Source organism: Petaurus breviceps, unplaced genomic scaffold (assembly GCF_028583685.1).
Source record: "Petaurus breviceps papuanus isolate PSGF00001 unplaced genomic scaffold, PetGlider_PUasm1.0 90564, whole genome shotgun sequence".
Classification (NCBI taxonomy): Eukaryota; Metazoa; Chordata; class Mammalia; order Diprotodontia; family Petauridae; genus Petaurus; species Petaurus breviceps.
Window position 1 is genome coordinate 1,123,333 of NW_027187275.1, and position 25,778 is coordinate 1,149,110.

At 38.4% G+C, this 25,778-nt stretch overlaps 1 protein-coding gene across 4 annotated transcripts in view; it reads left to right on the forward strand.

Annotated features, from left to right (window-relative positions):
• RWDD3 (RWD domain containing 3) overlaps positions 1-25,778 on the forward strand; it is an 835,110-nt gene that overhangs the window by 356,184 nt on the left and 453,148 nt on the right. For all 4 annotated transcript variants that reach the window (XM_069063385.1, XM_069063386.1, XM_069063387.1 and 1 more), the window contains exon 2: positions 2,946-3,053. In XM_069063385.1, the coding sequence (XP_068919486.1) occupies positions 2,969-3,053 (85 nt within the window). In that variant the 5' untranslated portion in view covers positions 2,946-2,968. The remainder of the gene's footprint in view (positions 1-2,945; positions 3,054-25,778) is intronic.

A 25,778-nucleotide genomic window follows, 5' to 3' on the forward strand; every position in this document is an offset into this window, starting at 1 on the left:
GGGAAGATCTTTAAATCTGCATTCCCATTGCACAAGCTTAAGAGAAATCTGCTAGAATCTGCTATCAGAGACTCCTCTGGTTATCTTCCAAGTCCACTGTAACTGTCTCCTGCTGAAGATTCCTCTTCTCCATAGACTTAGAACTGCTCTGGTGATCCTGGGAGAGCAGATTGGTCTGCCCTTTTCAGGCTCCATCCTCGATTTGGCAATTCACAACAATACATTAATAATTAGAGAGAGCTTAGTGGCTTACTGGACCTGGAATAAGGAGGACCTAAATTCAAATCCAACCTCAGACACTTAATAGCTGTGTAATGTTGGGCAAGTCCTTTAATCTGTCTACCTCAATTTCCTCAAATGTAAAACAGGGATAATAACAGCACCTACCTTGCAGGGCTGTTGTGAGGATCAAATGAGTTAATATTCGTGAAGCACTTAATGCTATGCTTGGCATACAATAAGTGCCATATAAATGCTTTTTCCCTACCCTTCCTTCCTCAATAATGATTTATGTACATATAATATTTAAATATATACATAATTTGTAAATACATGTTATATATAAATACATATCTATTTGCTAAATGCTTCACACATATTGACTATTTCATTTGATTCTCACAACAACCCTATGAAGCAGTATCCCACTGAGGATACTGAAGTTGGGGAAGCTGAGGGTGATAGAGGATAAGTGACTTATCCAGGATCACACAGCTAGTAAATGTTTAGAGACATATTTGACCTGACTCTTAAGTTCAACATTCTACCCTGTATCCACTCTCCCACCTAACATCCTCTACATTTTAAGTTCTGGGCATTTCCTTCCAGATCCCCGATTTACAACTTGAGTTCTCAGTTCCAAAAAGAAACCAGAGAATGTGAAGGAAAGTTTCACCCATTTGGATGTTACATATAGAAAGGTAAGTGGCATATTGGCAAGTACACTGGTCTTGGAGTCAGGAAGACCTTTGATCAAATTATGACTCTGATACTTGCTCTTGGGAAGCTTGTTAACTTTCGTGAGCCTCAGTTACGTTATTTATAAAATGAGATAATAATAGTGATGTGGTCTGAGCACCCCATCAATACTGCCCACCTCAAGGGTTTATTGTATGAGAAAATGAACTTTAAAGTACATCAAGACTTGCTATTGTTATTACACCTCTCCTCTTAAGCTCCATGGTTATTTCCTCCCACTTATACTGAGTAATAAGGTCATGGAGTCCAAATTTTAGAAAATTCCCTTTTGCTGCTGCTGAGAAGCTGCCTATTGTACACCTTACATTAAAGGTTATTAGCTGGTTTTAGACCCTAGAGTCTGAAGGATTGGAGGCATTTTCAGCCCTTTCTTCTCCTTAAAGTCTTGGTGCACAGCTGTGTCCTTAAATAAGCAAGTCTAGGATATATCTGGACCCCAATTTCCCTATCTTCAAAGCGAGGGAGTTGGATTAGACAACTAAAAAGTTTCTAGCTCTAAAATCCTATGATCTACCCCACGATTTCTAATTTATATAACCAGGCCAGCCCAAGTGTGATGCTCAAGAAGCCAAAGTCTAGAGAATTAAGAATCTTAAATCTGGAGTCTTCCAATAAACATTTATGAAACCCTACTGTGTGCTTAACAAGCGTTGGGGATACGAAGAACGACAAAAGACAGCCCCTGCTCTTAGGGAGTTTGCAGTCCAGTGGGGGAGATGGTAGTCAAACAACTATGTACAAACAAGATGATCTACAGGGCAAATTGGAAATAATCAAGGCATTGATTTCCAGGCTCTGACATTTACCACTTGCACCCTCCTGAACTGTTTCTGACTCTGTGAAGCAGGGGAATCTCTGAGGCTTTATTAGTTTCCTTCTAGTCTGGACCTATAATTTAATCTGTGTGTAGGTAGCCTGCAGATCAGCAATTCAGGGTTTTATTTCTTAAGAGATAAGACTGATACACTTGGCAAACTGCCACTTACCCAGAGTTCCACAGCCAGTATGTGTCAGAACCTTGAACCTGGGTCATCCAGACACCAAGGAACCTCGATCCAGTGCCTCTAAATGACATTGGAGGTTTGATAGGAGGCCTGGGCACCCATGAAAATAGCTAGTTGTTATGTCTGTCTTTCATTTTCGAAGAGGACCATGGCATTGGGGAGATGATGGCATGACTTGCAGTTGACTTTGATTTGAGTGAGGGAGGGCTGTGCAAGGTCAGTATAAAATAGGATGCCCACTGTCACCAACAGCTAGTGGTGAAGTAGACAGAGGTCAGGAAGACTCATCTTCCTGCATTCAAATCCAGTCTCACATACTTACTAGCTGTGTGACCCTGGGCAAGTCACTTCATCCTGTTTACCTCAGTTTCTTCATCTGTAAAATGAGCTGGAGAAGGAAATGTCAAAACCATTCCAGTGTCTTTGCCAAGAAAACCCCAAAGGGGGTAACAGACAATCAGGTAGGACTGAACGACAAAAGTATTTATATAGCACCTGCTATACTCCAGGTGCTGTGCTAAGCTCTTTATAAATATCTTATTTAATCCTCACAATAACCCTTCAAGGCAGGTGCTATTATTATCCCCATGTTATAGATGAGTAAACTGAGGCAAACAGAAGTCAGGTGACTTAACCAGGGTCACACAGCTAGTAAGTGTCTGGGTTGAATTTGAACTCCGGTCTTCCTGACTCCAGGCCTAGGGATCAATGGCGCCACCTAGCGGCGCAGGACCCAGAAGTAAGTGCTCTGGCAGGCTGGGGAGTTCCAGGCTCTGCAGGGCTAAGAAGCCCCAGAAATGGCCTTTTCCTCTCCGAGTTCACTCTGCGCATTGGGACACGTGAGCCTCAGGATCCAGGAGCAGAGGGAGGGGCTGGTGCGCCCTCTGGCGGCCGCGTAGGCGCCGTGCGGGTGCGTGCGTACATGGCGAGAGGGCGGAAGAGGCGGTGCTTCCCGCAGAAGCTGCATCCGCCCGGCCTCTGGCGTCATGGGCGAGCTGGTGCGGGAGGAGCTCTCGGCTCTGGCGGCTATTTTCTGTGGGCCGGACGAGTGGGAGGTGGTGAGCTGCTCAGGTGACCGACACCCCCCCCACTCCCCTCGGCGGCCCCCCAGGCCTGTGGGAGCCTGGCCCCGCGCGCTCGTGCTTCCTCGCGACCTCAGAACGAGCCCCGCGGCGCCGCCTAGGCCCCAGGGCCGCGAGGGACCCCAGAAACCCTCTTTTCCCGCGGACGGAGCTGAGGCCCGAGGTGTCAGCCCCAGCTCCAGTTCCGGTTCCCCGAGCCTCGGTTACAGTTCCAATGCGGCTGCGGGAGACTCCCCGTGTGTCCGTGGAGCGAGTGAAAGGCCCGAGGGTCGGGGTGGTGGAAAGCACTCGGGGCTCTGAGCGGGGTTACTTTCCTCGCGTGTATCTGAGAATCATTCTGTGAACTCGGATGGGGAAAGAACACCTTCTTCCTCTCACTAACCTTTGGCTTCATTTGTAATTATAACCACACCAGCATTTTGCTTTGTGCATTTAAAGGAGCCGCCTTTGGTGGCTGGCTTGCCAAAGGCGTCCGTGCCCCTGGGTGCCCTTGACCTTCCTCGCTGCCCACATCTGAAAAATGGGGATGGCAGCATGTGCAGAGCCCAGAGCTCCGTAAAGGCTTGGACCCAGCAGCCGCAGGGACTCGGGACCAGGCACTTTGGCATCCCCGCGCCCCGCAGCGCAGCCTGTGGGAGCTCCTGCAGTGGCAGGGCGCTACCGTGGGGGTCACAAGTTACAGGTTCACACCCCTCCCCTCAAACTCACAGGGGTGCCAGGAAAGTGAAGTGAGACACGGCAAAGTGCTCCGTAAATCAAAGGGATGAATCAATATTTGGAGGAGGAACTAAAGGGTCTGTGAGTTAGGGCCTTTGTCTATTGGCCTATATGTACGGGATGGCTGTATTTGTCTGGGCTTTTTTATATACTCTAAAAGGAAACATTCCAAATAGCGGTTACTTCACCGTTCTGCCACCCTGTTACTATATATCCTGTTCACTTGCCTTTTATTTCCAATACCTTTTCTAGTTCTTCCTTTGTACGCTAGCTGTTTATTATGCACAAATACTCATTTGAGCATAAGCATAAGACTACCTGGAAGATAGTAGCGATTTATTTGTCATCATCTACTGGGGAGGATTAAAAAGTAGGGAGATTGTAAATCTTCAAAAAAAAAAAAAGTAAAGGAAAAGAACCTCCAAGTCAGCATATGCTATGGTTCTTGGTGATTTCAGTGCGATTATGGGCACAGGGAAGAATGTTGAAAAACATGTTGGAAAATATGGCCCAAAGGTGCCACAGTTCGGGGTCTCTCAGAAACTTCATGCTTATATATTATGAATATTTTCTTCCAGAAACTCATTGGAAAGACATTAGACATGGTGAGCACTGAATAACATCATAAAAAATGAAATTGACTATATCTAAACAGACAGGAAATGGCTAGTTACTGATGTGAAATTCTGAAAAGAAACAGCTGTCTGTGTATAATCATACCATTGACTAGTTAGAGTAAGGGTTACAATTGGCATAAAATTAGAAGAAAAGCTACAGATGAGAAGACACCATGCGTGGGTGCGATATCTTCAATCTGACCTATTCATATGAAATGAGCTGAAAATTGGGAAATGGAAAATGATAAAGATACTGACTTTTATTATAACCATTTCTTGAAAAAGTATAACTTACGTAAAAGCAGTGGCTACAGTGAGGAGAAATAAAGGCTCAGACTGCATCACTCAACAAACATTTAAAGTTCCTACTAAATTTGAAGTGATTGGAAAAACCAAAATGAAAGTCTTTACCCACAAGTGCTTATGTTTTATTGAGGGAGATGTGTATAAATGTCTAAAATATATAATAAACTAATGGGGAGGGAGATGCTTGGGGATTTTGAGGAGTATTTTGGAAGAAAAGAGGTATTCTTAAAGGTGAGGTGGATGTGCATTCCAGGAATGGGTTACAGTAGGGAAAGCCAGTTTGGACTATAGAGTTCTAGAAGGAAGTAATTGATAAGGAGGTTGGGAAATTAAGTTGGGTCCAGGTTTTAAAAGGGTTTTGAAAGCTAAATAAAGACATTTATATTTGATCCTAATGACTTTTAGAAACTGAGGTATGGCAGAGGGATGGGGATGGGGGTGGGGAGGGAAGGAGTGATGGTGGTATTGGGAAATGAAACCCAAGACTGGACTATTCTCTGAATGGATATACCTTATTCAAAAGAAGCAAGATAGATGAAAGGGGATAGGGTGGGAAGCAGTGTACAATTAGTAAGCACACTTATTTGAGGAAATCCAGGGACTATAGAAAGTAAGCATTATGTAGAGTATTTGGTGAAAGTCAGTGCAAAAGCAGAAATTGCCACTGGATAATTTTACAGACCACCAGGACAGAAAGAAGAAAGATAGATGAGTTTGGGAAACAGCACAAACAGAGAGGCATGATATACTAGAGTTGGAGGACTTAATTTTTTAAAACATGTTAGAGCTCTTTCAGTCAAAAGAAGAACATCTAATTGACTGCAGTGCCTTAGTGATACTTTGATTTTCAAAAGATAGAAAAGGACCAGCAAGGGGAAATTCTATTCTAGATTTGATTGTCACAAGCAAAGAGGAGCTAATTGCTGAGGTGGAAATAATGGGAACCTGAGGAGAGGGGACCACTCCTTTTTACAGTTCATTATGGAAGAGAGAAAACCTGGGAGTAGTTTAACATTGTATTTTAATAATTTAGTCCTACATTTTGAGAAAGCAAATTTTCAAAGAGTTCAGAGGAAAGATAGGTAGGCTCTCCTAGAGTAAAATACTTCATGGGAAGTCACCCCAGGAATGATTGGAGAGCTTCAAGAATGAAATTCTGAAGACACAAAGGGAAACAGTTGTGATGAGAAAAAGAAATGGGATATGTCTGATGAGACCTATGTATGTGCACAGAGACCAACCAACTCAGATTTTAAAAAAAATGAACAGAAGATGGAAGTGAGGCTGGGTAATGGAAGGTGAATTTATGAGTGTGACATGGTCAGGAATGTTAAATTTATGTCAGGAATCCTAAAGCTCAAACTGAACACAGGGTAATGATAGAAGCTAAGGACAACAAAATGATTTTTTAAAGAAATTTATATTGGGAGAAAAAGGTGAATTAAAGAAGAAATAGGATCTTGACTTGGGATAGATATGTGGGATGATAATTGGATAGAAATAGCTACTCATTTGAAATGACAAAAAGGACCAACGTGGAATACCGAAGACAAGTAAGGAGATAATAGTATTGTCATACTGTTTTTGTGGAGAAGATGGAGAGATATGGTCTAGATCGTAATACAGTTAGATGGATTCAGACTGGATGACCAAACTCAAAGAGTAAATCATTCAGTGTTAATGTAGTGGGAGGTTTCTACGGGAGGACCCCAGAGATTTGTGCTTGGCCTTGTGATGCTTTTTATCAGTGACTTGGATAAAGGTATAGATGGCATGCTCATCAATTTTGCAGATGACACAAAGCTAAGAGGGTGAGGTAATCCCGTGGATGAGTCAGGGTCCAAAAGGATCATAAGAGGCTAGAGCAGGAGTTCCTAACCTGAGCTCTATGAATTCTTTTAAAAATATTTTGATAACTTTGAATGTAATTGGTTTCTTTTGTAATCCTATTAAAAATGTATTTAAAAGCATTTTGAGAAGGGCCCATAGGTTTCACTGGATTTCCCTATATTAGAAATACATATGTGTGTATATGTATATGTATGCACATGTATATATGTATATACTTATGTGTATGTCATGTGTGTGGTGATGATTAAACCCATGGACTTAGTGATTATATAGGGAGAGAAGAGAAGAGAGCCCAGGACAGAGACTTCATAACTAGGGACTGTGATATGTTTTATAGAGTCAGTAAAGAAGAATAAGATAGAGTAATCAGACAAGTATGAGGAAAACCAAGTCAGCGGATACTTGATCTCCTTTTCCAGGGGAGAAAGATTGCAGCCTAGGGCAACACTGCTTTAGAATATAAATTCACTTGTAAAATATGGAGGAAAATAGCAGAATGTTGTAAGTAGCATTGCCTCTTAAAACAGTGAAAAATCAGTGGATATGAAAGTCTACAGAAAGTTTGGCCAAAATAATTTCCTAGTCATGTATTATTTAAATAATCCGTTGATAACCCAGATGTACCAAGACAACTTCCCTGCTCACCCCAAACTGTAAGGAAATCAACTTGCTGTCTTTCCAGCTTTATGTTATTTCCATTTTGATTGGTATTTTACTTAAAGCAGGCAAATGGCGTGGGTACCACAGGAACCCCCCCACATATCTCTTGACATCCCTCTGAACCAAATACTGGCTGTTCATTGGTGCTGACTTCATGTTGGGTCTTTTTTGCTTCCTCATTGGCTCCTGAAATGTTAGTGCTAGTTCCACAGCCATTGATGATTAGCATAAATTTATGGAGAGACACTTGCATTTCACATTTATTTGTTTTCTTCCAGCTTCATCTATATATACACTTAGGATTATCTGGTTAAGTTGACTTTCATGCCTAGCTTTTCTGTATGCTCATCTTCCCCTCGAGCTGTTGCTCAGTAGTTTTATATGGAGATGCTGCTTGTAATCATTTGTTATCCTCTTTCATAATATATTTCAGATGAGTTTCTGTGCTAAACCAGTGTTGCCCTTGTGAGTTATATCTCTTTGTTGGAGTTGTGTCTGGGCTATTTTGCCCTCCTTGTTGTGGTAACTTTTACATTGGGGAAAAGGGAAGGATATAGCACCTACTATGTTCCAGGCACTTTGCTAAGGGCTTACAAATATTATTTCATTTGATCTGCACAACAACCATGGGAGGTAAATGCTATTACTCCCATTTTACAGATAAGGAAACTGAGTCAAACAGATGGTAAGTGACTTGCCCAGGGTCACACAGTTAGTATCTAAAGGTCAATTTGAACTCAGGTCTTCCCGACTATATAGGTCCAACACTCTATTCAACTGTACCACCTTGCTGCCTAAGAAATTGTGATAAAATGAATATTAAAGAGACAAATTAGCAGTGAAATGCTTCGTAATACTTGGGAAAAGCACTAATGTTAGGTGAAATGGTTAGTACAGATAACAATTATCTAGGTTAGTCATTTGTAAAATATGCATACTGGGATAGTTATCCACATGATTGGAGAGAGCAGTATTAGGATTGGGTTCAGAGAGTTATAGAAGCTCCTTTCCCTTTATAGCTGGAAAGTCAGAAAATTGAATTTTTTATATATTTTTTTTTTGGGAGGGAAGCTATTATAGGGGGGTTGGTTCTTTGTGCATCTGAGTGATTAATGGACTACTGAAATGCATCACTAGGGAAGGGTGATTTTCCAACAAGGAAGAGACACCTTTTATAGAACCATTTTCCATGGCTTGTTAGATTTAAAATTATGTTGACTCACTTATATAAAAGGAAGAAAAGGGATTTTTTTCCCCTCTTAAAAAAAAACCATTTACCCCCTTCATTTAGCATGTATGATATGCAATTATGGCTCTATCATAATAAGGGTGTGTGTGTGTGTGGGGGGATGTTGTTAACAAAGAGCTATGAAGGTCAGACCCTCAAGGAGCTTATAGTTTTAATACAATGTTTTTTCATACCTCTCTTAAACTTTCTCTTTTGATTTAGCTTGATTTCCTTATTTAATACATCCTTATTTTTTTCCCTGAACATTTATTGTTTATTTTTTACTGTCTGCATTTTTAAACTCTGATACCTTTTGTAGACTACTTAAAGACATAAAGATATTTTCATATTCACCTTTTTATGCCTCTTAGTTATGTGTTTATGGGAAAATGGGTGCAGGTTCCCAGAATAATGACCTCTCATTTGTCATGAGAAGGAAGGGTGTGGTTTCTTAGGTTATAAGTACAAGCCTAAGAAAGTGAAAAATGTTGCTTGGGTCAGAGAGAAACAAAGAAAATCTTTGACTTGCAATACAAGTGTGGAAAACAAGAGAACGGTGCCTTAATAATGAGGACACTGTGGACTTTTTCTCAGCTGTTAAATTGAGCATGACTTTAAAGCCATGCCTCCTAATTAATTTAATTCAGTATTCTGGCATCAATAAGTAATTGAATTATAAAAGAACTTAGTATAACATCATAGCACTCTTTGTTACAGAAAAGTTCCTTGGGAAGTGGGACATTTCACGGAATGTAATAGTGGTGTTTTTTTAATATGCTGTGTAGAGAGCAAGGTGGCCTTATAGCTTCTATTGTTAGTGCCCAAATTACACATAAAGGTGGTGTAGGAAGCAGAAACTTGGCAGCTGTAATCTCCCTCTTTGATATTCCCTGTGCTGGCTGAACTTTGCAATGCACATTTCTTCCTCTTGCCACTGAGATACAGTGACTATGAGAGGATTGTAGCTTAGGCACAGAAATAGTGAGCTATTTTGCCATAATGAAATAGGGCCTAATTTTGGTTTGTGTGATAATCAGCATGCCACAAAATAGATTCTGTATTGCAAAGACTAGTGTGAAATAGTGAAAAAAAATTGCTGGATAGGGGAAACCTAGTAGGTTATTATTTGTGTGACCATAAGCAAAATCACACAACCTCTTAGATGCTCATTTTCCTCATCTGTAAAGTAGAAATTATAATATAGCACGTAAGGTACCTACCTCAGGCTATTTTGAGACTTACATGAAATACTATATGTAAACCTTATTAAATAAAGCACTGTAAACCTTCAAGTACTACATAAATATTTTTTATAAGAATGCAATGATACAGAATCCTGAGTTTGAATCTAATCATTCCATGTTGGTTCAGTTATCTAGTGTGAACTGAGGTTTAATTTTTTTCTTTTTACAAAATAGGTGTGTTTAAATAGGTACTAGGTTTATTTATTACTTACATTTTCCTGTTATTAAAGAGGAAATTACAGAACTTTGCTCTTTCTTTAGAATTTATTCTGCCTCCTAACATAGAGTAAAATTTATATTTTCCTTTTTTTTATGACTCCTGGCTTATAAAGAAAAACAAACCTAACCTGTAATTTCATTGCTTTAAGTCAGGAACTTCCCTACCAATTCTGACTTGTACCTTCTCTGTAATTTATAGTTTTAAATTCATTCACTCAACAAGTATTTATTACATACCTACTACATACCAAGCATTGTGCTAGGTTCTAGAGATGCAGAGACAAAAATAGAAGCGCTGCACTTAAGGAACTATTGGGGGAAGCAGTAAGTATGTGGTGGGAGGGAGGGCACTAGCAACTTATAGGCATCAGGATGGGCTCCTGTAGGATGTACTTGAGTTGAACTTTAAAAGAAACTAGGGATTCTAAGAGGTACATGTAAAGAAGAGTATCTATACTAGCCATAGGGCACAGGTTATGCAGAAGCATGAGTGGGAGATGGAATGATGTTTTCAGGGAATGGCTAGGCCAGTTTACCTAGAATGGAAGGCTACCACTATAATATAGGCCCTTGTCACCTTTCCCCTAGAGCAGAAATTCCCAAACTTATTTGGCCTCCTGTTCCCTTAAAAAAAAAATTACTCAGCTACCCCCTGGAAATCTATTTTCTTTAACCCTTTAACCTTTTTTTTTTGAAATTTACATCATTTCAAAAAATTATAAAGTATATATATATATTTTTTTAAAATGATGCATCTTAAATTTAATAATTTATTGTAAATTTGTGGGTTTTTTACCTGCATTGAAATCTTGATGATGCAATATTATGTTGTGAAACCATATAGTATCATATTGTAAGCAAGTCACCATACTCACATCTTCCTGCCAATGCATGCTGAACTTCCTGACAGTGTGTGACAGGGTCATCTGCCAACACTTGCTTGGTTAAGACCTGTTGATGGACTTGACCACTGTTGGGTTATAACTTGCATTTTGTGTATTTATTTGGAAAATAATGTAATCACTATGTTTTTAACTCAGTTGTACAAGAGATGCAACATGTAAGAACAGTTTTTCAAAGTGCCCTTCCCTTCTTTTCTTGTTTTTCCGCTGCCCCATTATTTTTATTCAGTGCCCCCCAATTACACCCAAGGCTATTACCACCCCCCTAGACCATTCCAGCACTCTCCAGGGGGTGGTATCACCCACTTTGGGAACCTATAATTGTAATAGCTTCCTAATTGGTCTCCCTGCCCCTAATCTTTCTCCTTTCCAAACCCTTCTTCACGTAGTCATAGTGTGAATGGAGAAAAGGGTATGGATATGAGATATAATGTAGAGGTGGAATTGATAAGACTTTGCAATTGATTTTATGTGAGGTGTGAGGGAGAATGCAAAGTAGAAATTTGACTTTTGAGATGATGAATCTGAGTGACCAGAAGGATGGAGGTGCTTTGAGTACAAAGAGGAAATTTAGGAAGGAAAAAGGTTTTTTTTTTGTTTTTTGGGGAAAAAAAAATAGTTCTGTTTTGAGTATGAGATGCCTATTTGGAGTTGACCAGTTGGTAATTGGTGATAGGGAGAAACTTGGGTCAAATAGTGTAGATCTGGTAGACATTTGCATGAGTTGAAAAAGAGAGAGAGAGAATAAAAATCACTACTTCCATATGTGTAAAGATGTTTCTTTCCTTCCCAGTTTATTTTTGTTAAAATCTTCACACTTATTTGAGTGATAGCTTACATGAATTTTTATGAAAATTACTTTCTAAGAATATTTTGAAATGACTATAAATGAAAACAATCTGTGTTTTTTGCCCAATCAGAAACGTTGTCTTTTGCATCAATATGTAGGATATATTATATTGATAGTTTCTTTTGGCTTTAAGTGATGTGGTCAGTCCTGTGCCTTACTCAAAAACTCATTTTATAGGAAGCATTTTTTTTTCTAAAGCTGTCAGTTGGGCTAAACTATCAAAATTTAGAACAGCTGATGAACTCAACTATTTGGGAGAAAACTATATTCCTATAATGCATTTGATAGAATTTAAATGCCTTGAGAGAAAGGGTGGTTCATTTTTTGTATCTGTCTCTAGTGCCTAGGTCAGGGCATGGCATACAGTAGTTAATAAATGCTTGTTGATTGATTAAATGCCAAATAATTAATTGAATGTAGAATATAGTAGGGAAAATGAGTATCAGTATATCTCCTCACCAGGACGTGGTGTGGTACAATTAGATTACTGGTTCTGGAGTCAAAGGATCTAGCTTCAAATTCTGCCTTTGACACTTATTAATTGTGTGATATTGGGCAAGTCACTTAATCTTCCTATACTTCATTTTCTTCATTTGTAAAATGAGGGGATTGGACTAGATGACCCCTTAGGTCTTTTCCAGCTTTAGAATTGTGACCTTATGATTCAGATTCTTGTTTTAGAGGTTCTTCTTGACGTTTTTTTCTTAGATTTTCTTTACCTTTTAATTTTTGACAACAGATGTTGATATATAATAAGATAGAGTACTTGATGGGAGTCATAAGGAATGGAGTTCAAACTCTGCCTCAGATTGTGTAGGTAACTCTTGTGTGAGCAAGTAATTTAATTTAATCTCTGAACTGAGTTTCCTTATTTGTAAAATATGGACAATAATAGCTCCTACTTCAAAGGGTTATTGTAAAGTTTAAAGGGAGATAATTTATATAAATCACTTTTAAAGCCTTAACCTATAAAATATCAGCTCTTATTATCATAATGATGTTTTTTAAAATTTATATGCATCAGAAAGATTAGAGGGAAAGATGAATAGTGGTCTTTCCTTTTACTGTTGAGTCACTAATTAAACCAACTCTGCTAATTCCTTTATTTGCCTCTTCAGGAAGAACCTATGAGCCATCCTTCCAATTGCAATTTCCTTATGTCTTCTGGTTTCACTTGTAGTGAGAGTGTCAATAGTGACATGATTTAGTTTTTTCAGTAATCTATCCAGTTGTAGAGGCCACCTTAGCATAATTACTTTCTTATTTTGAAAATTGTCTTCCATTAGGTTTAAAATCAAGTTAGAGTAATTTCTCTCTCTTACCTCTTTAATCCCAGGTTGTTCCACTTTTTCATAATCATCCCATGTTTTTGTGCCCCAGAAGACACACTATAGAAGCTAACTTAACACATGGGAATATCATATTGCTGCCCAGCTTTTTTTCCCTTGCTGCAGCAACTTTACTACATCCCAGTTTTGGTGCTTAAGAAAGTCTGGCCCCCAGTAGACATTCTCATACCAACTGTCCCCTATATGTGAAGTTTCTGTTTGCTTTTTAGTTGATGTTAAAAATATCTAGAACATTGAGACTTTGGAGCTAGTTTTTCAGACTGTCTCCCAACTGGCAAGCTGTCTAATGAAAACTTTGAGCAGTCTGAACTGCCAGCCAGAGAGTGATCTTTATTCCATAACACAGTTCCACAAGTTAATTTATTGTTTTCAAATGGTCTAAAAACTGTCATTCTTGGAACTTTCTGTCTCTTCTTTGTTACCTTCTGTAGTGGTGGAAGGTGACTTCATAGAACTGAGGGCTATTTTATCTTTTTCTTTTTTTCCTGAATTGCCATGGCCAAACAATTTATCAGTTGATCTAACCTGCTGGTGCTTACTTTACTAAGCTGGTGCTCAGCTAGCAAACCTATTGCATCCTGAAATCAGATTAAGAAAATGTATATATTCAGAATCTTCTTTGGGTCCATGGTAATTACTTTGCTTACTATAGGAGCATCAGGCTTTAAAATGTACTTTAGAAATTGTGATTCTTAAAAAAAAATTTGTGCCAAATAGGTATATTTCCAAAATGAGAAGAGAAATAACTCCTTTATATAATGTAATAGTACAAAAGTTCCTTGGTGAGAAAGAGACATGGAATTAGGTAAGAATGAAAGTAAGATTAAAAAGTAAACTTCTTTCACTAGTGTTTTTATGACACTTGATGACTTTTTTAGGCATCCTGTTCATCCATTTTAAAAGTTTCTAGGATTCTATTTGTAATCCTTGCCCCAATAATTATAGCCTGTACCTTATCATAGTCTTAGTTCTTGACTGAAATACTGTATTTCAAGCCCCCAGATTTGACTCTTCAGCCTTCACTCAATTTGGTGTGTGAGGTCTAGGAAAAGAGTCTGAAGTCTCTGGAATTGAAAGGCCAAAAGGATAGGGAAAGGAGAAGTGCTAATATACTTGGTTGTAGATGACCAGGTGGGCACTTGAACCTTGGAAGTACATGAATTTATCATTCCTGGTTCTTAGATTACTGAATCTTACTGAATGACAATCGAAAGCTTTTTTAATATGTGTAAAATATCTTAGTAACAAATTGCATTATATAACAATTTTTACATAAATTTCACCTAATCTAATTTTTTCCTCATTATAACTGTTTGGGGTTGGAAAGAACAGTTATTTCTGTTTGACAGATGATGAAATTATGGCACAAGTTGAATGACTAGCTCAGGTCATGTAGCTGATACATGTAGCCTGGGACTAGAACCTAGATTAGATTCCTTACCCAAGGCTCTTCCTTTAAATCTCAACATAAAGTAGAATTGGAATTAGTGGGCAGGGAATAGAAGCTTTACCAAGGAGAAGATGGAAAAATATTTTTTAAAAACACAGTTATGTTTATAATTGAAAACTTTGGTTCACCTTACTATTATTTGATACCATTCTAGAAATGCTGGCTATAGCAAAGATGAGGAAAAAAATTAAGGCTTGTAAACATTATCAAAGAAGTAATGCTGATTTGCAGATAACTTATGCTTATTTACAGATAACATGATAGTTGTCACTTAGAAAACCCTATAGAATTAGCAAAGACTGATTTAAGATTATTACTAGTTTATAACAGAATTAGGATATAAAATGAATCCATAAAAATAATCAGTATTTCTGTACAGTACTAAGAAAACTAATAGGAATTGATAGGAAGAATTCCATTCAAAATGAATAGAAAAAGCATAAACTAGGTAGATGTTAATTACTTAGGACTCATACACATACACCTGCAAAATACTCTTTACAAAAATGAAAGAATACATAATTGGAGATTCATTATTCATGATTTAAAAATGGAGACACACTATCTAAATTAGAGCGCTTTACAGAGTTAGTGCTCTACAAGTTAATGTACCAAGGGTACATATAATTAGACAAAAATAATAACAATTCATTTGGAGGAGCAAAAGGTATAGAATCTCAAGGGAAATTAAAAACCAAGGGAATTAAGGAGGCATAGCATCATCATATCTCAACTGGAATATAAAGTAGTCATCATTGAAACTACCTTAGTTCTATTTTAAAATAGAAAGTAGATTAATATAACAGACTAGATAAGCAAGATTCAGAAGCAATTGAATAGGACAGTTTCAATATTTGATAAATCCAAAAACAAAAATTACTGGTAGAAAGGCTCCTTGTTTAACAGAAACTATTGATCAAATAGGAAAGCATTTTGGCAGAAGTTAAGTTTAGGTCAGCCGCTTATACCATATTCTTGCCTCTGTGATTTCACTGACTTGAATTCCTTACAATGATGTAGATTGCAACTCATCCTTGCCTGCCCATCTTGTGTGATTATTATGTCATGTCATAAATTCATCACAGAAGGTCTACCCAATGTGCTGGAGGCCTTTTTCACATTATCTTGAAATCATGAGAGTGGAACACTGTCTATCTGTTCATCCATCTGCCATCCCTTGACATGACTAATCTATCTTTCTTTTTTCTTCATCTTCATAATTCCTTGATGACATCTCGTTCTCTTATTATTTATTGAAGAATAAAAAGCATCATAAGAGGATGTTTACTCTCACATATACCTTCTATTTTCCTCATTTGGGATTTATTTTTAATTCTTTTGAGGGAAGGGAAAAAGGGAAGGAACAAGTATTTACTAAGTTCCTACTAAGTGCAAGACACTGGACTAAGTGCTTCACAAATATTATCTCATTTGAGACTAACAACCCTGGGAGGTAGATATTATTATACCCATTTTACCATTGAAGAAACAGGCAGAGAGAGGTTAAATGACTTGTACCAGGGTTACACAGCTTGTGTCAGCCAAGGCCTCTGAGGGACACTGGTCAGAGGCAGGATTTGAACTCAGATTTTCCTAATAACAAGTACTATACACTGTGCCACCTAGCTGCTAGTGGCTAGAGGCTAGCTGACAGCTGTTGCATTCCTTGTTTTGCTGCCATACAGCAACATTGGTAGAATGTTGACATTAGAAAGGTTGATCTTTCCTTTTATGGGAAGTTTAGGGGGTCATTAAAAGAGCTTTTCATTTTCTTGAAGGCAATCCAGTCCTCTCCTCTTCTTGTTCAACTCTGGACCCACCTGTCCATATGTATTGTGTGGCATATCTTATTCTTCAGTAAACTTCAGATGGGTATGTATGTGACCTAAATATAAAAGGTCACACTATAATTATGGGATGAGTGAAAGGAAAGCAGTAATAATGAGATTACAAAACAACAACAGTAATAGATTTTCTATAGTACTTTAGGATTTGCCAAGCACTTTGCATATGTTATCTTATTTGATCCTCATAACAACTCTGGGAGGTAGGTAAGTGCTATTATTATCTCCATTTTAAAAATGAGGAAATCGAGACTAAGAGAGGTTAAGTGACTTGTTCAGGGTTTCATAGCTAGTAAGTGTTTGAGGTGGGATTTGAACTCAGGTCTACCTGACTCCAAGTCCAGCATTATTACCCATAAGATAAGAAAGTGGTTCATGAAAAAAAGGTGGCTGTTTCTGTTATCTTCATATATCATTATTCTCTCAACTCCAGCACAATCATATTCTCCTCTCTTTTTTGCCTTTCTAAATCCTGCTTCTTTTTCAAGGTCCAGTTCAATTCCCATGTCTTCTATAAAGGCATTTGTGACAACTTCTCCAAACTTTAGATCACTTATGGTTTATGCCATTCTGTTTTAGTTCAAACCTGTGTTTTCATTGAACAACTGGTGTAAGAAATTCTTTTGATTCAGGTAGCAGTTTATAAATGTCTTATAATTTTAGAGTTACATGGGTCATCAAGAGGTACTTAAATACTGGTCTTCATGTCTCCAAGGCTAGTTCTTTATCTGCTGTACCATGCTGCATTTCATAAAATCACAGAATTTGAGAGTGAGAAGAAAACTTAGTGGCTGGTCAGACCCATATAGTAAACGAATCTTCACTGTTAAATACTTGAAAAGTGGGTGTCCAGCCTGTTTAAGGAGCTCTGAGGACAGGTCATCACCCCCCCCCCTCTTCCCACATTGCTTGAGGCAGCCCCTATCACTTGTGGGCAGCTTTAATTATTAGCAAGTTTTTCCTAACATCAAACCTAAATTGGCCTTTGCAACTTCCACCCATTGCTCCTGGTTCTGCCCTCAGGGGCCAAACAGAACAACAAATGTAATCTTTCCTCCTAGGGACAGCCCTTTAGTTACTTGATTAAAGCTTTCTTTTCCTCCTTCCATCTTATTTGGCTGGGCATGCCAAATTTTTTCAAGTGATCCTCATATGTCTCAATCCTGTTTGCTTTCTGGACATTCTAGCATATCAGTGCCTCTTGGTGTCAATAACAACAGTAACAACTAGCATTTGCATAGTGCCTTAATGTTTATCCTCACAATAAACTGGGAGATAGGTGCTATTATTAGCTCTATTTTATAGTTGATGAAACTGAGGCATAGAGAGTTCAAATGACTTACCCATGGTCATACAGCCAATAAATGTCTATGAGGCCACATGAGAGTTCAAATGACTTACCCATGGTCATACAGCCAATAAATGTCTATGAGGCCACATTCAAACTTTGGTCTTCCATCTTCCTCTGTAAATCTAGTGCTCTGTCGACTTTATCACTTAGAACTGAGCACAGTACTCCAGAAGAGTTTTGATTAGGGCACTTAATAGGACTATCATTTCACGTCAAGTGCTTAGTAAGCACCTAACTATGTGCCAGGCACTAGGAATACATATATGAGAGCAAAAACAATCCCTGCCCTCCTGGAGTTTATATCTTGGAAGACAGCTTGTAAAAGGAACCTGCAAAGAAGTGAGTGGGTGCGTGCAGTAGGAGAAAGGTGAGAGAGAAGGTACCTGAGTGAGGGCCTGGTAGAGAAAATTTTGAGAGTCAGAAGTAGGCCTCCAAAAGGAAGGAAGACATGGTTGGTCTGAGTACTTTTTTAAAAATGGAGGTTCTAGTATGAGCCAGCTACTTAGGAAAGGGTTGCAGGAGTGCTATGAACTTCCATAGTGAGAAGGCTGCTGTGGTCTGGAAGTCATGCCTCTTTTTTTTTTTATTGCAACCCAAGATTTCATTAGCTTTTTTGGCTGCCACATCACACAGTGATTTATTTTGAAACTCCAGATTATTTTCAGAACAACCCCGTCTTATATCTTATATTTATGAAGTTTGATTTTTTTTGTACCCAAGAGTAACACTTTTCATTTATCCCTACTGAATTTCATCTTGTTAGATTTAGTCCAATGCTCTAGTTCTGTAATTCTTTCTTTTATGTGTCATAGATCTGTTGGCAATCTGGTGAAGCCTATGGGCCTTTTCTCACAATATAACATTTTAAAATGCATAACTTTTAAAAAATAGGGTTTCAAAGGAAACCAATTATTAAATAATCAACATATTTTAAAAAATAATTCATGTTAAGAACCTGAATTGGATCTCAGTTTAAGAACCCCTGTTCTAGCCTATCATGGTCCTTTTGGACCCCGACTCATCTACTGGATTATCTTTCCCTCTTAGCTTTGTGTCATCTGCAAAAATTGATGAGCATGCCATCTATGCCTTTATCCATGATGTTGATAAAGATGTCAAACATCAAAAGACCAAGCACAAATCCCTGGGGTAGTGCTATAGAGACTTTCCACCACATTGATATTGAATCGTTTACTTTTTGAATCTGGTCATCCAGCTAGTTCTGAATCCATTTGACTGTATTATGGTCCTTATAGTATGAGATACTTTATCAAAATCTTTGCTAAAATTGAGGAAATCTATACCTACTTCATTTCTCTCCTCTACTAATTTAAAATCTTATTTAAAAAGGCAACAAGGATCACCTAGTATGACAGGTTCTTGACAAAGCCATGCTAGATTTTTGTATTCATTGCTTCTCTTTCTAGGTGTTTGCAAGCTATCCTTAATGAACCATTCTAGAATTTACCTAGCAATGAAAATAAAGTTCTCTACTGGCCTATAGTTTTCATATACTATTCCTTTTTAAAAATTGGGAAAAGTCTTTCTCCAATTTTGTGGTACCTCCCTGTTTCCCTTGTTCTTTCAAATATCACTGACAATGACTTCAGCAATTATATCTGCCAGGTCTTCCAGGACTCAAGGATATAGTAAATCTGGGCAAGGTGACTTGAATTCAAGGGCAACTTAGGTACCCTTCTTACTATGTCTTTACTTATCTTAGGTACCAACTCCCTGTTAGTCATTTTTGCTCTGTCATTTCTAGTTTAAAGGTTATGTCAGAGAGAGAAGGAAAAAAATTGTAATTGACAATTCTCCCTTTCTCTTTGTTGTCAGTTATCATTCTCTAGTATGCCCTAAGGAAAGATCCTCTCCCTTCTTTGATCTTCCTTTTTCTCAGGGGTCAGGGGTTGGGAGTTGGGAAGGAGGGGAAAAAAAAGAACACAACAAAGTCCTTTTTTGCCATCCTTAACATCTCTCCCTAACCTCAACTCATTCTGAGCTTTATTATTCCTGACAATTACTATTTTTACAGAACTGTTCCCTGATCTTGCTTCCATCTTTTGTAATTTGTTATAGTATCTATCATCTTTTTAAATAAAAACTCTAAACATTTCAGTATTTTTTTCTAAGCAAAAATTGGGAATTTTAATTTTAAAACTAGAAAGTGACTGCAGTAAAATGAAAATAGTAAAAGTTTTAGATGGTTACTTCCATCTTGTTTCAAGATGGCATCCCAAAATATGGCTGCTATGCTGCCTTCCAGAAAAAAATTAACCATATTAAAGAGATATAGGTAGGCAGCTACTTTGGGTATTCATTCTTTGAATCTATTAGAGGCCCCTTTCTTGGGTCACTTCTTAAAGACCTTACCAACCCTGAATTTCTAGAGTTTTCTTCAGTTGTTTTGAATACAGGAAAATCACATAGAATCAGTCCATCAAATGATTATAGATTTAGACCCAGAAGAGATTTTAGAGATAATATTATTCCACTTATTAATATTGCAAATGAGGACACTGAAGCCAGGAGAGGTTAAATAACTTGTTGGAGTTCACACAAATGACTAGAAGTGCCAAGATCCAGATTTAAATCCTCTGAATCCAAATCCAGTGCTCTTTTCTCTACCCCATGCCAGTCCTGCCCCTCTAACTATTTTGAGCTCTTTTATAAGAATTCTAGTTTGTTACAATTCTCATTTTAAAATTACCCTAGTTTATACTTTTTTTAAAGAAGCATTTATTGAGATGGCACAGTTGAGTGGACAGGACAGCAGATGGGGTGTTAAGGAGACTGAGTTTTTTTTTTTTAAAGCAATCAGGGTTAAGTAACTTGCTCAAGATTACACGGCCAGGTGTTTCTGGGTGTGGTGCTAAGTATCTGAGCCCAGATTCCATCCCCAGGTCATCCCGACACTGGAGCTGGTGCTCTTACTCGCTGTGCTACCTGGCCACCCCCTAGTTTATACTTTTTTAGTATTTAAAAATGTTATTATATTTTATAGATTTTTCAGTGCTAAAATTTATTGCCTCTTAACATTAAGATTTTTTTTGCTTTTTGGAGGGGGAAAAGTAGGGCAGTTGGGGTTAAGTGACTTGCCCAAGGTCACACGACTAGTTTTGTATTAAGTGTCTGAGGCTGGATTTGAACTCAGGTCCTCCTGACTCCAGGGCCATTCACTGTGCCACCTAGCTACCCCAACATTAAGATTTTCTGTGTGCACTTGGTTTATTCTCATTCACATGATAAGAAGTCAAATTCTGTGATGATGGACTTCTCCAGCTATTAAGAACCACATACAGTGCTTTTAAATTAGTAAATAAAAATGTAAGTGAAAACAACTAAGATTTCATCTCACATCTAGTAAAAAAGAAAACAACAAAAGATGGGGATAGTCACTTTTGGAAGGGTCAAGAAAAGACACACTAATGTACAATTGGTCAAGTTGTGATCTGGTCCAGACGTTCTAGAATGTAATTTAGAATCATCCTGAGAAAGTGACTAAAATGTCCATACTGTTTAATTGAGATCCCTTTGCTAAGTATAAAGGTCCAAGAAGGTCGTTGATAAAAATGTATTATATGTAGCAATATATCAAATGTATCATGTTTGTGACAGCATTTTTTGTAGTAAAAAAAGAATAAAAATAATGTAGATAGATGACCATAGGGGAATGCTAAACATTTGTGGTATGTGAGTATAATGGAGTATTATTATTACACTATAAGCAATGATGAATATACTATATCTAGAAAAGCATGAGAAAACATAAACTAAAAATGAAGTAAACAGACAGGAAAACTATAAACAATGACTGCCACAGCACAAATGAAAAGAACAATGAAACAGTCAGAACTGAATGTTGTAAAATTAGAATGATTAAGTTTGGGACCCCAAAAGAGATGTGAAAATATATCTTCTTTTCACCTTTGAAGAAGTAACTTAGCTGATTGATATGTTATTTTTGCTGAACTCTTTAAAAAGAATTTTTTTTTTTGTTTTAAGAGTTTAATTTCCGGGACTGGAAGAGAGGAGAATATATCGGGAAGTGAAGGTGATAGCAACAACAATAGCCCTTTACAGAATTTATATAGCCCTTTAAGGTTTGCAGAATTCTTTAAATATATTGTCTCATTTTATCTTTGCAATATTGCTGGGAAGTAGGTACTGTTATCCTCATTTTATAGACAAGGAGACTGAGACAGACAGGTTGAATGACTTAGTCATTTACACAGCTCCAAGTGTTTGAGATTGGATTTGAACTCAGGTCTGTTGCCTCCAGATAGCTTTATCAACCTGGATGCCTAGAGCCTTGAGAGGTTAAGTGACCTACCTTGAGTCACACAGCCAGTATGTGTCAGAAGTAGGAGTTGAACTTCATTTTTCATGTTAAAATGATACACGTTAAAATAGTGTTCTACCAGAAACTGAAGGCAGCCAGGCAAGCCAGCAACCTTGAGTCACACAGCCAGTATGTGTCAGAAGTAGGAGTTGAACTTCATTTTTCATGTTAAAATGATACACGTTAAAATAGTGTTCTACCAGAAACTGAAGGCAGCCAGGTGGTGCAGTGGATAGAGTGCCCTGGTCTAGAGTCAGGAGGACCTGAGTTCAAACGCAGCCTCTGACACTTACTACCTGTGTGACCCTAGATAAGTAATTTAATTATGTTTACCTCAGTTTCTTCATTTGTAAAATGAGCTAGAGAAGGAAATAACAAACCATTCCAGTATCTTTACTAAAACCTCTAAATGGGGTCCTGAAGAGTTGGACATGACTGAAATGACTTAACAACAACTGGTGACTGCACCCCCAAAGACTATCTGGGGTAATTTCTTTTCACTTGGCTTCAAACTTCTCATAATCATTCCTTCCATAAATAATGACAATTCTTATACTTTCTAAAAACCTTTATAATCAAAATAGGTTCCTTATGGTATCAAGTACTACAGATGGTTACTTGAAATGGAAGCTTAAAAAGTATTGTATACAGCATAAAATCATTGGAATGAAAGAGACCAGGAAGCATTTAATCTATTCCTTATCTCTGAGGCAAATGATTTTTAAAACTATTTTTTGAAGGAGATTTGTAATCTCCTTCCAATGCTTAAAACCATTGTCTATAATTACATGTTGGAGATATTAATACTACCTTGGACTTTAATAACATTTTTACTCCAAAAAAGTACTTGCACATAAGAGCCAGTAGTATGCTTAATATTGTGCAGATGTGCCTTTTTTTTTACTTTTAAATTAAATCTATTTTATTAACATTTTCTCCATCACTTTTTTCCATTTTCAAATACTTTATTAACTTCTAATTTATATCATTCATTTCTGCCAGATTTTGAGTTACAAATTTTCTCCCCATTTCTCCCCCACCCACCGCCCCAAAATAGCAGTCCCACAGGATATCCCCTTCTCCAATCTGCTCTCTCCCACATTTTCCCCCATACCCCTTTCCACTTTTCCAGTGGATCTCTATGCCTCAGTCCCTGCACATCCCATTTCCCAATTACATGTAAGATGGTATTAATAATAGTATATATTTATACACACATATACATACATATATATATATATATATACACATTTGAATATTTGATTTCAAAACTTTCAATTCAAGATTCATTCCCCTCCTTCCTCATCACCCACCCCTACTGGAAAGATACTGCAGTTCAGTATAGGTTGCACATGTGTTGCTAATGCAAAACAATAACATAGTAGATACATTGTAAAAGACTGACTACACTTCCCTCCCTCCCATCCCACCTCCCACCGGCTCTACTCTCCACTTTGATCCCGTCTATTTTCAAAAGTGAGCGCTTCCAACCTCCCTCCCCCCCCAGCCTACCCTCCCTTCTATCATCCCCCCTCTCATCCCCTTCCCCCCCTGTTCTCCTGGAGGGTGAGATACCCTATTTAGTGTGTATTTCACTCCCTCCTCAAGCCAAATTCAATGGGAATAAGGTTGACCCATTCCCTTTTGCCTTCTTATTCTTCCCCTCCATTGTAACCATTTTCCCTTGCCTCTTCTGGTAGTTTACCCCAATCTGTCTCTCCCCATCTCCTCTCATTATATTCCTCTCACCTCTTAATTTCACCTTTTAAGTATCATTCCTTCCTGTTAAATTGGTCCTGTGCCCTCTATGTATACCTGTAAACATGTATACACACATTCACATTTGTATTCATATGCCCATATACCCTCATATATAGATAAATATATATTTCTAATCCCTTCAACTACTGAGAAAAGTTTCATAAGTTACAATTATTGTTTTTTCCATGTAGGAATGTTAATAGTTCAACTTTGATAAGCTCCTTATGATTCCTTTTCTCTGTTTACCTTCTCATGCTTCTCTTGCTTCTTGTATCTGAATGTCAAATTTTCTATTCAACTCTGGTTTTTTCAGCAAGCATGCTTGAAAGTCCTCTATTCCACTAAATGACCATATTTTCCCCCTGAAACATGATACTCAGTTTTGCTGGGTAGGTGACTCTTGGTTTTAATCCCAGCTCCTTTGCCCTCCGGAATATCATATTCCAAGCCCTTCGATCCCTCAGTGTAGAAGCTGCCAGATCCTGGGTTATCCTGGTTGTGTTTCCACAATATTCAAATTGTTTCTTCCTGGCTGCTTGTAATATTCTCTCCTTAATCTGGGAATTCCGGAACCTGGCTATAATATTCCTAGGAGTTTTCTTTGTGCGATCTTTTTCAGGAGGTGATTGGTGGATTCTTTCAACCTCTATTTTGCCCTCTGGTACTAAAACATCAGGGCAGTTTTCTTTGAGAACTTCCTGGAGGATGATTTCTAGGTTCTTACTTTGGTCATGGCTTTCAGGCAGTCCAATAATTTTTAAATTATTTCTCCTGGATCTATTTTCCAGATCAGTGGTTTTCCCATGAGATATTTCACATTGCCTTCTATTCTTTCATTTGTTTGGATCTGTTTAACAGCCTCTTGATTTCTCATAAAGTCATTAGCTTCCATTTGTTCCAATCTAATTCTGAAGCAATGATTCTCCTCATTGAGTTTTTGAGATTCTTTTTCCATCAGGCAAATTTGGCTTTTTAAGGCATTCTTCTCCTCATTGCCTTTTTGGGCCTCCTTTGCCATTTGAGTCAGTCTGTTTTTTAAGATATTATTTTCCTCAGTCAGGCTGTTGACTCTCATTTCATAATTTTCTTGCATTGTTCTCATTTATCTTCCCAATTTTTCTTCCACTTCTCTTATTTGGTTTTCAAAATCTTTCTTAAGGTCCTCTATGGCCTGTAACCAGCTTGTATTTTCCTTTGAAGCTTTTGGTGCAGGAGTTCTGACTTTACTGTTTTCCTCCTGTTCCATGCTTTGCTCCTTTTTGTCCCCAAAATAGGAATGTAATGTTGAAATCTTCTGTCTGCTTTGTTTCCTTTGCCTGCTCATTTTGCCACTCAATTATTTGACTTTTGGGCTTTTTGCCACAGTAGGACTCTGCCACCAGACAGGGGAGCTTTCGTCCCAAACACTGGGGTTTTCTCAGCTGTGGGAGGTATTAGATGGGTGCCCTGTCTGAGGTTTCCACATACTCTGGCAAGCTGGACACACACCCCAGGACCTCCACCCTAGACTGCAATCCAGATCCAAGAAGGTTAAAGCAAGAGCGATTACCCCTCAGACCGGTGCTTGGTCCCCCTACACTCTGCAGGCCAAGAGCTGAAGCCACCACATGGCGCTGGCTGGCTGTGCAGGCGTCTCAGCGTGAAAGCCACGCACTCCCACTTACTGGTCCCAAAGTCCAGACCACACTGACCTCTCATTTTGTCATTTGTGTCTATGTGTTGATGAATCAGGAAACGGCCACAGCTGCTGCTGATCTGGAGTCCCTCTGGCCAGCCGCTGGTCAGGCCCGCCCTGGGGCTAAAGCCTCGGGGTGGGGCTGGGCTCGGCTCCCAGAGCGCTGTGCTGGATTCCTGCTGGCCTGCTAGGCTGTCCACAGCGGGAGGTTAGCTTCTCTGTGTCATTTTGTGGGTTCTGCAGCTCCATGATTTGTTTAGAGTCCCCTTTTGACATGGATTGGGGAGGGTGGAAGCCGGAGCTGCTAGAAGGTCGTGCTCCTACTCCGCCTTCTTGGCTCCGCCCCCC